At 46.3% G+C, this 15,971-nt stretch overlaps 2 protein-coding genes across 7 annotated transcripts in view; one reads left to right on the plus strand and one right to left on the minus strand.

Annotated features, from left to right (window-relative positions):
• Positions 1-5,626, plus strand: part of TMEM266 (transmembrane protein 266) — a 107,501-nt gene extending 101,875 nt beyond the window's left edge. For all 4 annotated transcript variants that reach the window (XM_052672197.1, XM_052672195.1, XM_052672196.1 and 1 more), the window contains one exon: positions 1-5,626. In XM_052672197.1, coding sequence (XP_052528157.1) covers positions 1-587 — 587 coding nt within the window. In that variant the 3' untranslated portion in view covers positions 588-5,626.
• Positions 1,243-15,971, minus strand: part of ETFA (electron transfer flavoprotein subunit alpha) — a 27,375-nt gene continuing 12,646 nt past the window's right edge. Inside the window, exons 7-13 of one of the 3 annotated variants that reach the window (XM_052672207.1) lie at positions 15,601-15,702; positions 14,553-14,621; positions 13,782-13,864; positions 5,904-5,969; positions 3,949-4,083; positions 2,272-2,352; positions 1,243-1,454 (exon numbers count right to left, since the gene is read on the minus strand). In XM_052672207.1, coding sequence (XP_052528167.1) covers positions 1,416-1,454; positions 2,272-2,352; positions 3,949-4,083; positions 5,904-5,969; positions 13,782-13,864; positions 14,553-14,621; positions 15,601-15,702 — 575 coding nt within the window. In that variant the 3' untranslated portion in view covers positions 1,243-1,415. Of the gene's footprint in view, positions 1,455-2,205; positions 2,353-3,948; positions 4,084-5,903; positions 5,970-13,781; positions 13,865-14,552; positions 14,622-15,600; positions 15,703-15,971 lie in introns of those variants that run through there. The other 2 variants (XM_052672209.1, XM_052672208.1) reach the window with 2 other exon arrangements.

Raw genomic sequence — 15,971 nt, forward strand, 5'->3', positions numbered from 1 at the left:
ACAGCGGTGTTCCTGAGGCTGCCATCTGCGTGGTCACCACGGCCGCCATCGACGTCCATCGCCCCAACATCTCCTCCGATCTCTTCACGGTGGAGGTGCCCATGCGGCTGAGCAGCACCGGGACGTCGGCCAGCATCACTTCGGGCAGCGCCTCCCGCTCCACCGTCAGCTCCGGCACCCAGGCGTGCAGCGAGAGCAGCCAGACGCTGGGCTCCTCCCCAGACTGCAGCGCAGCCTGCGAGGACGCGGCCGGCACCAGCCCTCGCGCAGACCTCGTGTCCAGCCAGCAGCGGGTGGCACAAGCCGTGGTCCAGGAGCTGCTCTCTTCCCTCTCTGAAGAGGCACGCCTGGCGCAGAAGGGGCTGGACCCTGTCAACCTGAAGCTGCCCAGCCCGGCCGGCTCAGTGAGGGCCAGCCCTGAGCTCGGCCACCGCCTCAGCGTCTACAACCGCAGGAATCAGGAGAACCTCGAGGTCTTCCAGCTAAAGCCGCTCATTGACTCTCCGCAGGGCCCCTCGGTGACTGATGACAAGTATGGGGCCCTGGGACCCCCCGAGCCACGGCTGAGCAAGGTACCTGAGGCCTAAGGAGCTGTGGGGCACGCTCACTGTGCTGGGTCAACGGGCAAAGCAGCAGCACCGGAGGCCACCTATGGCACCTCCTGCAATGGCCACCAGCCCAGGGCTGGACTCGCACCACCCAACTGGCCCCCAGCAGGCCTGCCCTGCCACCAGCTCTGGGCCAGCCGGTACCGATGGTGTCCTCTGAGGCACAGGAGATCTTCCCCCTGTCTTCAGCCACCAGGATTGGACCCACAGTGCCCAGTGGCAGGGAGAAAAGACTTACGGCCGTGTCCTGCCACCAGCCTGGGGTTAGCCCCAAGGTGCACAGACCTTCCACCAGCACCAAGCTACAGCGTCCAGGGACAGACAGAGCTGCTGGCCAGCCTGCTCCAAGCCTGGCCTCCCAGCTCCCCATGTCCTCTGCCCAGGGGCTGAGCACAGCTGGGAGGGGAGTAAGGTTGGGAATAAACACTGACAACCACTGCTGCCTCCCTTGTTCCTGTCTTCCATCCCTCTTCCCTCCTTCCTTACCTTAAACCTCTCCCTTCCCTTACCTTTCCTGCCTTGACTCCTTTTCCTGATAGCTTTTCTTCACCCTCCCCTCTACCCCCACCACTTGGTGTCCCAGCCTCTTCCACCCACAAAAAGAAAGAAAAAAAACCAACAACCCCCAGTTACCTCTCTTTCCACTCCAATCCTTTATTACTGTTATTCCTTCATACCACCTCTGTCCCCACCTCCGCCCATACCAAGCACTGCCCAGCACAAACATACACTGACACCAGTACTCTCCAGTAATCTTGGGGTTGTGCTGTCATTACTGCCCAGCCCAACTGCAGCCACTGCAGTTGCTCACTTCTTCTTCAGGAGCTCCGTCATCTCAGGCACTGCCTGCAAACACCAGTGCCAGGGTTGCACCCGCTTCCCCTCCACCCCCACAAAGTTTTTTACATGAGGTCTCAACCCCCCCATCACACGCCAGCCCCCTGCCCACAACTCCAGGGGCCGTGGGTCACCCCAGCTCACAGCACTCCCCACTTCCCTCCTGCTGAATAGAGCCTCTTAATTATTTAAGAGCGCTACATTTCCATTAGGTGGAAATAATGCATTCGTACAAAATTTATTAAGGAAATTGCCTACATGGTGTTTCTTCAGAATGTGACTTGGTCTCTGCCTAACGCAAAGGCCCGTGCTCACCACTGAGCCAACGGGCATTAGTTCAGGAATGGCATTAAGTGCTGGCACAGCTTCTGCCCACGCCTCCATGGAGCTGCTGTGAGCTCACACCGCTGCCATGTACGGCCGTGTGGGCAGCCCAGCCCACGTGTGAGTTTGCCAGAAAACTGCCAGCTGTGCCTCAGTGTCAGTAAAGCAGCAAGCCCACGCAGGAGGAGAACTGCTGCAGTCTGAAGACAACACCAGCTCTGTACGTTCAGACTTTATGAAGCTCAAAAACTCATTTCAGAACCTAGGTGTAGTTCTCAGAATGGCTCACATTCAGGAAATGTGAACACAGGCAGGCTGATGTGAAACCCGCCCTTCTCAACATTTGTGGGGACTGAGTTTGGAGACTGAAAATAATGAAGTTGTAAAGCCAACTCTTGTGCAAAACAGTCCAAAGCAAACACCCCATTAGATTCTATTACCTATCTAAACTGTCATTACATCGGACAGCTTTCTCTCTCCCGTGCCCAAAGCTGAGCCTCACCTGAAATAAGTCTGCCACCAGTCCGTAGTCTGCTACTTGGAAAATTGGAGCTTCTGGATCCTTGTTAATAGCAACAATGGTCTGCAACAAGAGGAAAGCACCGCGTGAACACTGTGATCATCATGGAGGAGCAGATGGCAGAGACAGGCCTGACCTGAGGAAACAGGCTGACTTTGCTCCCGACTTTGGGGGCAGCAGGTTACAGATTGCAGCATTTAACATCTGTTAAATCTTCCCATTCTGCTTTGCTTTCAAAACCAAACCCAGCCTCCCACCGCCCCTAAAAGCCCACCATCACAGCCTCCAACACTGAGCCATGCAGTCCTAATAACAGCAAAGTCTATTCCTGAAAAATCCCTTACACAGGGGCGCTCCCCCCTTGAAGAAAGTAAAGTCTGGAAAAAAAACTACAACAGATTACCTGCAATATTTAAGCCATAACATTACAGAAATAAATCAGAGGTAGCACTTACTTAAAATAAGTGTAACAGAGCTGTGCCAAAGGCCCCTGTACTTACAGCAGGCCGTGTAATTTATTGTGTCACACAGCAGAAAAATGCACGTGAGCTAAATCCCAACACAGCAGTCCAGAAAACGCCTTCCCCAATTTGAACTCTTTCATAAAAGGTAAATCCCATCGTAAATGTCTGTGACAGTTTCCAGCAAAATAAGTGTGGGTGTCCAAAGCTGAATCTCCAACAGGATGGGGGAGACTCCATGAAGGAGGAAAAAAATTCTAAATAAGCAACAGCTCATAAAACGATCCTAACAGCCGTTGGCCTAAACCACAGCACTCTGCCACTGCCTCTCCACCTCACTGCTTCCACTCAGATTTGAGGCAACAGATTCCCCAGGACAGCTCTAACCAACATTTCCTCTGCACACCTACCTGCCATTCCCAGGTAGCCACAGCTCATGGTTCTCATATGCTTTGCTCCCTCCACCGACTGTACTTGTCTGACAAAATTAATGGCTCAGTAGCATACATCGGTGGCAATAACTCAAAGATAAAAGTTCACAAATCCTGTGTTTTTAAGCCTACAGAAACCTCCTTCCTTCACAGCTCGTTTGTATCCCATGACTTGCTGTAAAGGAGAACCACATGGTTTACACAACAAGGCAGTACCTACAGCAGCGCCCTGCTGCTGCCTTCTCGCCAGCTCACGAGCACAGAGCTGCAAGATGCCAGCATACCTGCCCAACACATTCCTCCCAAAGCTTCTCATTTTCTATTTCTGTTACTCCTTTTGCCAATGCAAGCCTTTGCTAACAGCTCTACAGCGCAGGAAGCAAAACCCAGCTTGTGATAGGATATTAATTCAAAAGACCGAAGCCGTGCTCTGAGGCCCCACCACGTGTTCCCAGAGCTGCTCCCAGGGACACGAGGACTCGTAGCCATGGCTGCAGCGGGCAGGACAGACTGGCTGAGACAGCAGAGAACACAGCTGTACACCCCCAGCGAGCCCTGCTGTGGGCAGGCAGCAGGCCCCAAGCCCCTGCCCTCACCACCTCACCAGGCACAAGGGAGAGGCTTGCAGGAACTGCAACTCTCAGAGCTTGTCACTTCACCACACAGCACGCCTCCAGCCACCAACCCTGCAGACTCAGCTCCCTGCGCTTCCTCCTTCAGGCCCACAGCCCTGGAAGCCTCAATGGGAAATGCTGCGTCACACTGACCAAAACAAAGTAGCAACGGCTGCTCCAAAAGCATCTGCCTTCAGCTGCAGTTGGCAGCCCCAGCCCTCCTCTCGCTGAAGGGACTTTTTGTAAGATCTGGTTCTCTACCTCATCTCCACAGTCAGACTTCCCACCCTAAGAAGAAAAAGCACCACTTGGCTTGCAACGATTACAGCAAACTTTCGTAAGTTACATCTCTTAGAAGGAAAAGATGCTGTAACTACCTCAGGAGGGAACTGAAATAAGTATGGAAAGCAACAAGGACTCGCCAGGCCTCCTCCAAAGCTGCATTTTCTACCTTGCTGTAAGAGGACAAAAATGACTCGCTTCGCTCAGTAGAAAGCAGTTTGGAAAGCATATCCTGAAGTGTGCGAGTTCACAGTGCCAGAGAGTGCACAGTGCCAATGGGAGGATGGGGGAAATCCAGGGGCCGTTTCCATGGCTGCAAAACTCTTTTGTTTGTGTAAATGGGAACTTTTCAGCAACTCCAACACCTGCACTCAGGCTGAAAGGAAAGCAGGATTCACTTCAAACACATGGACGCAAAACTGAAGTTCAGAATGCACCTATTTGTTCACTACAGAAAAAGTGTTATCTCTGGGTAAAAATAAACCTAAGTACGCTTCTCCTACTGACAAACTTTATCTTATTTGATATAAAAACATCTCAAAATATCCAACATGGTGCTGGAAAGGCAAAAAGAGCAGAGGCTTTGCAGAGATGGCTGTGACAGCACTGCGCCAGCACTGCTCCTGCTCTGCCCCCACGTCTCCCTGTTGCTGCACAGCAACAAGCAGGGGAGGCTGCACTGACCCCATTTCCACTAAGGCCACTGAGAGCACACTGCTGCTGTGCCACTATCCACACCTTTATCTCTCTCCTCAGCAGTGACCTTCAGCTCCACCCATCAATGATCCTCAATTTTGACTGCTTCTTCCTCAACTGTGGAGACAAGTGAGAATAGCTTGCGTCCGTTTTAGAAGGGTGAGACCCAAAAAAGGCTGCTGCGCCCACATTTCCCCCCAGAAACATTTGATTTGAGTGATATGTGCAAAAAGAACTAAGAAGCAGCATGGATCACCCTACCAAGCAGGTTGGCTTGTGAGGATACATACAGCCATGTGAGCCCATTGCAGTCTATCACTGCTCAGACACAAAGGAGGATTTTAGGGATCTGTCTGCAAGGTTTTGCACATTTTTTCCTCTGCTTGTGATGGTTTTACAAGCTACTCCAATTCCTGGCTGCCAGAAGACAAACCCCAACCCAGCAAAGCTTCTGAAAAGTTCCCTGGAAGTAGAAAACTAAATCAATCCTTTTTCTCTACAATTCCTCAGCAGGAAGCAGAACAGCTTTCATTTTATTTGGTTTGGTTTGAAGTGTTTGGCACCTGACAGCGGGATGCAGCAAGTAATTCTGCTGCTCTTTCCAAACATTGCACTGTGGACCAAATTGGCAATGCCAGTTGCAGATTATTTGCTTCAGCAACTAATGAGTTAAGCCTTTTAAAGTTTGACTGCCATTTTACAATAGGTTTCCATTTGAATAGCTAAACGCAGGAATGTCAGAGACATCTTTTACTTTATGGAATAGTAAGTTCATAATTCAAATTACACATTGTTATGCATGAATTAATATGTCATACTCTGAAATAAATGCAAATGCATCTATTGTATAGAATTCAGGCATGTGTGCGTGTCTTCTGTTGCTGTTCTTTTAATACATAACTGAATTAGCTCTTGCTTAATACTTCAGGCTTAGTGCAGCACTGTATTGCATGAGGTGCTCCACCACAACCTCACTTGCAAGGCGTAGTGAGGCACGTTTTAAGGCAGCAGACAAAATGACAATCGTAACACTGCACAAAGTGGGAAGTTATTGAAGTGCTGATGAGAAGCAAAGAATAAACTCCCCTCCCTCCTCAACAATTCTTCCAGCACCCCCAGCTCTGACATACCTTGCTGTCCTTCATCCCGGCCAAGTGTTGGATTGCTCCAGATATTCCCACAGCAATATAGAGTTCCTAAAAGAAAACAAAAAGGACACATTGTCAGAATTCACGACAGTTTTGGTCAGCTCTCACAAGCCTTGCTCGGGATCAATTACACACAGCAGTTTTTATATGACAGTGGTTGTCTATATTAAATGTGGCTCGTGATTGGTTCCCTTTCCCACTTTGGGATGCAGTTGTAAAAGGAGAATCCCAAAGGAGCACCCGGCAAAGACAGATTGGAAAAAACAGAGATCTGCATCAAATGTAGGGCACTGTTCAGACAGAGCAGAGGGCAATCAGTGCTACTCATGACCCCAGGGACGGCCAAAACAAGTACTGAGCAACATAACCTACAAATGGATAATGCAGTTCCTGAAGAGAAAGACAAGATTTCCTGGTCTGAGGCCTCTGTGACTCTGTTAGGGTAAGACAGAACACACAAAGCTGGGATTCAGGTGCCCACACCTTCAGAAAGTTTCCCGTACGGCAGGATAAAGCATTTCAGGCACAGCAGTGGGCTACCACAATTTCCACTTGCAGTGACAGTTTCTATTGCTCAGTCCAAATCCCAACATATGCATGCCTTAAAGCTTTTCCCCCTCCCCATTCACTACCAGCTCCTGTGGTGGATGAGCAAAGCAGTGCTCAGGTAGGCACCACACGGGCAGGAAATCGCTATGCTCTGCGACTGCCAACCTGGCATCTCCTAAGAAACTTAAAACAGGTGAAGATTTATAAGCAAGTCACTCTGCATTGACGTTAATTCACGGCAGGAAAGTAGTTTTTCCCCTTAGGCTGAAAATGACCCTGTCTGTAGCCTACCCAAAACCATGCATATGTTCAGCTCAGTGACAGCTCTTCCAGCAGCCCAAGTCCAAGCAGCACGCAGACCTGCAGCTCTCAGCTGCCCGACATTACAGAAGAAAAACAAAGGAATTACTTCTCACACTCTCAGTCACAGAAGAGGCAACTGGAGCACACAAAACCAGCTGGGGATCCTCTGTCAAACCAATTCAAACACTGTACTTATATGTCCTTATGAAGACACAAAACATTTAAGAGAATTTGTTTTTCATCACTACCACAGCTAGCTGGCATGTAAGAACACACAGACCTAAACCAAGAAGGATCTTTGGAGTCGGAGGGAGTAAATGGGAGAAAAGAGACCTTGTTCTTCCACAGCTTAGGATGTGCATTACAGTTAAGCAGCTTTTAACACAGCAGACTGAAGCACAGCTGTAGGACAGTCACCAACTCCAGAAGTGGCTCCAATGAAGGTGTTCCAACACAGAGAGAAGGCAGCCTGCATTTTCCATACAGGCTGATAGCCGTCGTATCAACTGCAGTGAAGAGATGGCTGCTTTCTGACACATCTACAGCTACGGACTCCACCTACTGCATTGGCCTTTAAACAGGGACAGGCAAATGAAGAACAGCTTGTGCAGAAAAGCGTAGGAGATCTCCCGTAACAGCTAAGTGGGAGGCAGACAGCAGGAACAAAATATCTCCTATCAGAACAGTTTGCTTTGAAACTGAAGCACAGAATCTGGTCTGTGTATCTGCACAAAAGCAGCACAGCTGCTGAAGAGACTCAACAATTTCTGAGTCTCCACTGCTGCTCAGTGCACAGATTGGCACTGGAGGTCAACTCACTTTACCCACAGCTGCGCTGTAATACAATATGTACATGTAAGACCTCATGGTAAGAATGCAATATTTTAATTATACCAAATAAAAGAACAGATGTTACAGAAGAAATCGCTGTAACATCATATAGTCTTTAATACAAGCTCTTTTCAAAAGCACATTACTGTAATATGATTTTTTTTTTACAGCAATTCATTAAATGCCAGTCATCCAGACTGCCAGATACTCTTATCACTCTGTTTAACATCATAAGGTTCAGTCCTTGGAAGGAATCCAGCTAACCAGGAGCCAGATGCTTATGTATATATTTGACTAAAGTATCTGGGAAAGACAAGGATGCTTCATTAAAAAAGACATTTCTAAATTACCGGGCTCATCTAAAAAGCCTTCATTCTGCCTCTAAGCCATGCCCTTCTAGGTTATTGAGCTCTTGGCTCTCCAGCCAAAACAACTGGTTGCTCAATGCCTTGCAGCACCAATGGTGGAACACCTCAGTAATGCTTTCACACAGGTAACACGTGACAGTATGCTGCCCAGCAGCAGGCCAAGGCTGCACAACAGATGTGATGGCTTAAGTCTTGATTTAAATTTATTCTACTATTTATTAAAAGGAAATACGAGACCTGAATGATAAGGATTTGAGACTGCTCAGATCCCTCCAAGGAAAAAAATCAATTACACATATGGAGAGGTCAAGAAGGCCTCCAAAATTCTGATCTCTTTCAGTCCCTCTCAGGGTAACCCCCTTGTTTTGATGCTTCCCCTGAAATCACTGACCTCCATCCTGGCTTTAGCTGAGTCCTAGCACTTCTGCTGTGGTAGTGCTCACTGTCCCAGGCACTATAAAGAAAAAGAGGGAGGAAGGTGGAGAGCAGAGCAGTGCCACAGAGCAGCCACAGGGCAGCGGGACTCCAATTAGCAGCACGACTCCAATTAGCAGCACGTGGCCATTGCAGCAGAGGGCACGCGAGGTCTGGGAGAAGATCTCAGCTCTTCAGGGCTCATCTATGGGCACAAAGGCCAGGGAACAAAGCTCTGCATCACATCTCTCAGGTACCAACAAAGATGGCTTTACACCAGCTTCACATTCCTGCTCTTCAGAGCCCTGGAAGCTGCTCTAATTACTGCTGTCAGGTGATTGATCTGCAGCCAGCAATTAGAGGCACTTATGCCAAAGTCTAGTGAGTAGAGAGGCATTTCTGCACTCCCTGGTGCTTGCACATGGGCAGGCTCTCACTGCTGCCAGCGCTGTGCTGCACAAGGAAAACAACACAGCAAGCAGACACTGCACCAAAGGGCTCCCTGCACTGTCTGAGATGAAGCTTTAATAGTAATTTAAGAGGAAAAAAGGGAGAGAGCATAGTTTTGGTGGGACAGGGACGCGCCATCAGAGAGAACTGTCTTCCCTCACAGTAACTTAATGTCACATAGAAAGTATTTACTGCAAATATGTCAGTGTCACACCACGAATCTTTCACTGTGCAGAAGTGGAAAGCAAGCAGCCAGGAAGCTGAACAGACCAAACAGCTCAGAAACATATGGAGCAGAAGGTGAGAAGTACAACCAGGAAATACCTACACTAAATACATGCTGCTGCAGAAAATGCTTCTTGTGTCGGTACCAAGACAGCGAGAAGGCAGGAGCATCAGCACACAACATACCCATAAGCTTCTCACAAGGGCTCCAGACAAAGCTGATTCTGCCAGCAAACCTGCACACAGCAGCAGTGCTTGGCTGTGTCTTGCCACACAGCATCCCACAGGGCACTACTGGGAGGCAGGGCCTGAAAGGTCTCGCCTATATCAAAGGCAAGATTCCAAATCGAGAACCCAACTTCTCTCACTTGCCATGTTAATTATTAATGTAGCATAGTTCTGTGGCTTTTTTTCCTTCCACAAACTCTCACAAACATGACCCCAGCATATCTTATAGGGAGAGGCAGCGCATGTTAACCATTTAGCCATCCTAATTCCCATTTCTGGTGGCATATAACATTACTTCACTTTTACTGATGCGAATATTTTAGAACACCTTAGGCTGCCTCAAGGCTGCTGGGGCTACATTTGTGTAGGAGAATGACAAGCACAGTTTTTAGCTGCAACCTACAGTGATTTTGAATGCTGTAGGGTACAACGGCACATCTTTCACAGGTGCAGCACAAGAGGAGGTGGTTACACTGCAAGAAGGCTGTCAGCTGCTATAGCTTTTTATGTCAACCTTTGAATTACACTGAAAACCTTCAGTGTGCATCAGCTGATCACCCTATCAGTGGCATGCATCTAAACAAGCCACTCTGATAAACTCCTTAGGCACACGTCCTCTTTCTAAAGGCAGCTCGTTTTATTTCCTTTGCCAGAGTGAAAGCACAAAGGAATTAAAAGCCATTATAAGAACTGCTTCATACATGAGATTCCTTCCAACTGCAAGCTATTAACTAAATAAAATGTAATTTTATGTAATCACACACAGTTATTTTTTTGTAATTCCATATGTAACTGGAATAAAACATGAGCTAGCTCGACACAGGTTCTGATATCACACTGTATATCAAACAACATCCTGCACTCAGCAGCAATGCTGTCCAATATGCCCCATCCAAGAGGGGCACGTTACTAAGCTGCACCCCAGCTACAGCCTCCTCTTCACTGCGAGTGCCTCTGATGAGACAAGCTGTGTAATTACTCTTAAGCGTGGTTAGGGTGTCTGCTGGAGTGCAGGGCCATACAGCAATTTCTTCTTGCTCTCGAGGGAAAAGCACATCAATTGCTTTCAGCTAAATGCACTCACATATGAATATTTTAGTACAATTTAATGTTTCTGCACCAACCCCCAAGGAGCAGTGCATCAATTTGTGAACATAGTTTCCTTGGAGTTAAAAGCTACACTGGATAATGCAGGATGAAAGGGGCTGTCAATCCCTGGCTTTTTAGCAAGTCAGAGAAAGGTAGTCTGTAAATTCAGTCCCAGCTGCATACAAAGTTTGCCACTATAAAGCTACTTTTCAACACTAGTGAATTATGAGATATTCCTACAACTTCCCAAGCCCTGTCAGTGTTCCCCATGTTCTTTCCACCTGCTCACTACCCACAGCCCAGCCATTACACAACCAAATGTGCACCTGCTGGACCATTCATGACACACAAATGTAATGCACAAACAGCACAGCCCCACAAAGCAGCTAGCTGAAGGTGCACGAAACTAAACAACGTATCACCCATCTGAGTGCAGACACTTCTGTGTGCACCAAATTAGGAAGTACTGAACATCCTGTCACCAAAGCAAGGAGAAGTCAGTACCAGCAAGATGACAAGGGTTACACTTCTCACATTCTCTAAGAATGAATTTGTTCACTCTTTTGTTAGAGACTTTATGTAGGAGTCAGAGACCAAAAATGAAGTTAAATACTGGAATAAAACACACCTTGCTTCAGTTTCAGTGCAAGCAGTCTGTAGCTACCTACTAAGCAATAACATCATACCAAGCAATAAAAAAGCCACAGAACCTGGCTAGGTGAACTACTTCGTATTTGGTGGCGAAGCAACCAAAAAGTAAGAAATACAATAATGTCAATGATGTGATGCTGCCTTCCCCTTTCCAGCTACTCCCAAAGCAAGATGATGACCACCAACTGCTAAAAAGCCACTCCTTGTACAGAAGAGGACTGCCTTCTAAGATGCTGGAGCATACATGAGCTCAGAAAGCATCCCATCACTTTGTAGGAGAAGTGGAACATGAGGATTTCCACTGCTCTGCGGAAGACCACTCTGAGGCTTCATGCATCTCACTGCCAGGAAGTGCTCCTTGTTATTCTGCTTTTCTTTTCCATCCCATCCGACTCCAACATTTTCTACCTAACACACTAAGTTGTAAATCTACCACCCTTTCGATGCTCCTGCAATTTATAATGACCAAAGAGAGCCTCTGGTATGAAGCTGAAGCACAAGCACCGAAGCTGAGGAGGTCAGCAAGTTTTCTCCCAGTGATCACACCAGAACTGCACTGATGCTGAATTCCCATGTGCCTCCCTCACCTGAGATTTCTCAGCACATGCAATGACCAAGGGCAGCTGCATTCTGTGCCATCACACCACACTTCTAGCCATCTCATCTGGTGTCAATTATTACTACATCACACATTTCCTCACTCCTGCCTTCCCAGTTTTTCCATCTCAGTTTCTTGTTACCCCTTGCTGGAACAGTATGCTGTGCTCAGCTTTGAAAGTAACAACTGCCAGTGAACACCTAACTGAATGGATGGCTGGGTGGCTCCTCTGCACTGCACCCTCCTTGCCAAAAACCTGGGACAGTGAAGGTCAGGCCTTCCAGCCGTGGCCACCAATGGCTAACCCTGGATGGACACCTTTACTCTAATAATTGTGAAAGAATGGTGTGGCCACATCTTCCTCACTACCAGCTAGGATACCTGTAAGGAAAGCTGAAGCAGACAGAGAGCTGAACTCTGAAAGGATGCTGACTTAGAACTCCGAAGAGAATAAACTAGAAGGATGCACTTCCAGAGAGCAGAAGATCCTTCCGAAGTCCAGAGGATAACAGCCTGAAATGAGGTGTTCTAGGAATGTTTGGACATTGTGTTGAGGGATATGGTTTAGTGAGAGCTATTGGTGATGGGTGGATGGTTGGACTGGGTGATCCTGTGGGTTCCAACCTTGGTGATTCTGTGATGCTATGGATTCTACATTCAGTACCCAAAGAAAAACATCAGAAAGAAGAGTTAGGGTTGTATATGTAACAGGTACAGCTCCACAGACACTGATATCACAGCTACCAAGATTTTGGAAGAACACAAAATGCAAACAAACCACAAACTTTTATGCTTTCCTTAACTCTTATGTTTTACATCTGTTCTTCAGATCCTGTTTGCCTTGGTTTTTTTTTTAAGTTGGATATCATACAGATTCACAGCTTTATCAACTAGCGTGCCTAGAAATGTCTCCATTTAGCCCTTCAGCAGGGCTATCATCAGCAGGACTCCACCTTGACCAGGACTTAACTAAAAAAACAAGAATTCCCATTCACATTTCAAGACAGAAGAGCTGAGGGGCACAAAGTACCCTGACCGAGAAAACCCGGCAGGAAGAACTGACAACAGACTGCAGGAAGCCCAAATTCCTGTCTTCAAGATTTCCAAGTGCAGCTCTATCTTGTCTGATGTATTAGTGGAAAAACAGCCATAGTTTGGTTTGACTAAACCACGAACAAGTAAGAAGTTGCCCATTTGAGCCTTCTGCTGCCATAAACACTCGAGAGAGAACTGCTTACTGAAGGACTGCACGCTTACTAGGTTATACAGCTCAGCACATGCATCTGATATCCACATGGGCCCACGTTGCTGGCCACTCAACATTTCATTTCAGGACATGCTAGCATACATTCTATCACACACTGAGATGAGCTCCATTTGCACCTTCCTTTTTTACAAATGCTCAAGTGTGTTTTATCTGTATATCAATTGCTCCACATTTCACTGGCTCGTAAGGACCAAAAAGAGCGTCTCAGAGGTCTACAGGAGAGCAAGCCACCTCTTCCCTCCACTGACCCAGAAAGACACATGGGGACAGAAACCACTCCCCCATGATCTCTGGATGCACAGCAGGAAAGAATTCCTGCAGGTTGTTCTCCAAAATTAAGACACTTACTGGAGTGTGCTTCTCCTGATCCCACTACACAGCACCAACTTGCAGACTACTTCTGTCTCAAGTGCCTTGTGTTTTTATCTCGTACAAAAATTTGGCTTAGAATGTAATGCAACAACGAAGTTATAGTTATCAAAACTTAAAAATGAAGCCATCATCTCAACTATCTGTAAAAAGGTTTTCTAGAGACCACACCACACATCAACACAATTTAAAGTTTATGCAGGCAACGACACCTTTTGACTCGTCAATGATGGCAGTCAGAAAACTAAAAAAAAAAAAAGATTAACATAGGCCACTATAAAGGAAATCCAGCTTGCAAAACCTCTATCCAAACTGTCTGCAGGAAACTTCTAATTGGACTAAAGTGGAGATTTACATCACAGCTTGCTGCTGTAGTTCTTGCAAATGCACGTTTATGTGACAGTACCATGCCAGACACACAAAGGTTTTCCTGTTAGGTTCAGCAGAGACTTAGATCATTGCTCTGAAGGAACACGTATGCTAGCAAGTTCTCTTATGAGCTCTATTTCCATACTTACTGGTGCTACTATTTTACCCGTCTGTCCAACTTGCATGTCATTAGGAACAAAGCCAGCATCTACAGCTGCACGGGAAGCTCCAACTAGTTGAAAGAAAATATTTCCAATGTTTTCTTTTAAAATATTAGCAGCTCAAATTCATACCACCATAAAAGCACATGTATTTTACTGAAGAGTCCCACACATTAAGAGCACATATTTAGAAAGTTCCCTCTAAAGAGCTCTTAAAGTAATCCCTCTCCATAACACTGGCAGAAACTTCCAAATACTAAATGCTAATGCACTTCATAAGCAACAGGAAATCCTTACTCCCAGCACCAAAAGGCCATATATTTAAAAGTGAGGATTTCAGTCTGGCATATTTCCATTATTTTTTCTTGTTGCTTTGTCAAAAGAGGATTTTCCCATATATGCCTTCCCATAACGTTCCAGCAAGTTTTAATAGAACACATGTGCCATCTTATATCGCTTACACCAAGTTCAGAAGTCAGAGCCAGTAAAGCAAAATATCCAACCGCACTCAAGAGCACCACACAGATATTTAATTAGTGAAGCCAACAATTAGAAAACAAAGCCACTCATGCAAAAATTCTACTGACTACTAAGTGTAAAATCTAAGGCTAATGCAGTTAAAACGTTAGCACAAGCAGCTCCTCCTCCCCCCCAGCATTTGGTAGAATATTTTGCTGAAAAACATGGTAAGAAGAACCACTCAAACCATAAGAACTGTGATTCTGTAAAGCAGTATCTAAAAAGGGGGGGTGACTTTACCTGCAGCATTCAATTGGTCCGCAAGATCATAGAGCAACTTAAAATTTTCACCACTCTTTAAGCCTCTTCCTTAAAAGTTAAAAAACAAAAATAAGATGAAGAAAGAGTACAATATGCTCTAGGATTTTTTGTTACACATATAAACGTTCTGTTTTATTATCTACACTTGCAAAGGCACAAGGATACGTTTGCACTGGTTATCTTTGGATACAGAATTAAATAGTATTTGACATTGTGAGATTTAGCTTTTTTCTTTGTAATAAATATTACACATACAAACCAACACCACTCCCACTGTTTATTAGCATCATCAAGCTCCTCCTTTGAAGTTAGGAAGACAGGATTTTCGTGCTCCCCCTGCTGGCTTTAGGCATAAAACTCTGCAGTAGGATAACTAAAGGGTTTTATTATCTTTCTGTGTGCACAAAGACCAAACCAACAAAAGATTTAAACCCGAAGAGCAGAATACAAAAATAACAGCTTTTAAAATTATTGAAATCATTATATCATGTTTAGGCTGCCTGCAATGATTAGGACTAATTTTAAACCAAACAAACTTTCATCTAAAAACACTTCACTCTGTCATTTTAGAGAGGCTCACCAATTATGGCAGTGATCTTAAAATGCCTATTAGCATATAGCAACCTTCTCTGTTCTGCCACTTCATGATATACAGATGTTGGGTGTCTCCCCACTGTCTCCTATGTCCTATTTCAAAAAATGTACCAAGTCAGTGTTTTCCTACAGAATCACAGGATGGCCTGGATTGAACAGGGCCATGATGCTCATTTGGTTCCAACTCCCTGCTGTGTGCAGGTCACCAACCAGCAGCCCAGGCTGCCCAGAGCCACATCCAGCCTGGCCTTGAATGATGGGGCATCCACAGCCTCCTTGGGCAGCCTGTTCCAGTGCCTCACCACCCTCTGGGTGAAAAACTTCTTTCTAACATCCAACCTAAACCTCTGTCTCAGTTTAAAACCATTCCCCCCTGTCCTATCATTTAGTTGAGCTGTAGCATCACAGAAATGCACAAAAGCACACTACTTACCACCTGATACAACCACTCTTGCACTCGTAAGCTCAGGCCGGTCACTTTTTGACAGCTTCTGCTCAATCCATTCCGACAGACCAACAGGTGCTGGAGGGGTCACTGTTTTAAGCAGGTTGAAAAAGGATCCACAAGAAAAAGGATAAAGCACGGGCTTTCAACCTTCCAAATTTCAGCTTAAACTTCATGCACAAGTTCACTGTGGAGCCAGCTCTACCACAAGATTTTAATTACCATGAATAGTTGCTCTGTGATTCTGAGCTACAAGCCTCCCTTATTACCTGTGGTTATTTATCCTGCAGTGCAAGACTGTTTTATGAAGTTTTATGTACATCAGATTGCACTAAATGAAGGTCTGCTCTATAAGCAAC

Source organism: Tympanuchus pallidicinctus, unplaced genomic scaffold, assembly GCF_026119805.1.
Source record: "Tympanuchus pallidicinctus isolate F22 unplaced genomic scaffold, pur_lepc_1.0 scaffold12, whole genome shotgun sequence".
Classification (NCBI taxonomy): Eukaryota; Metazoa; Chordata; class Aves; order Galliformes; family Phasianidae; genus Tympanuchus; species Tympanuchus pallidicinctus.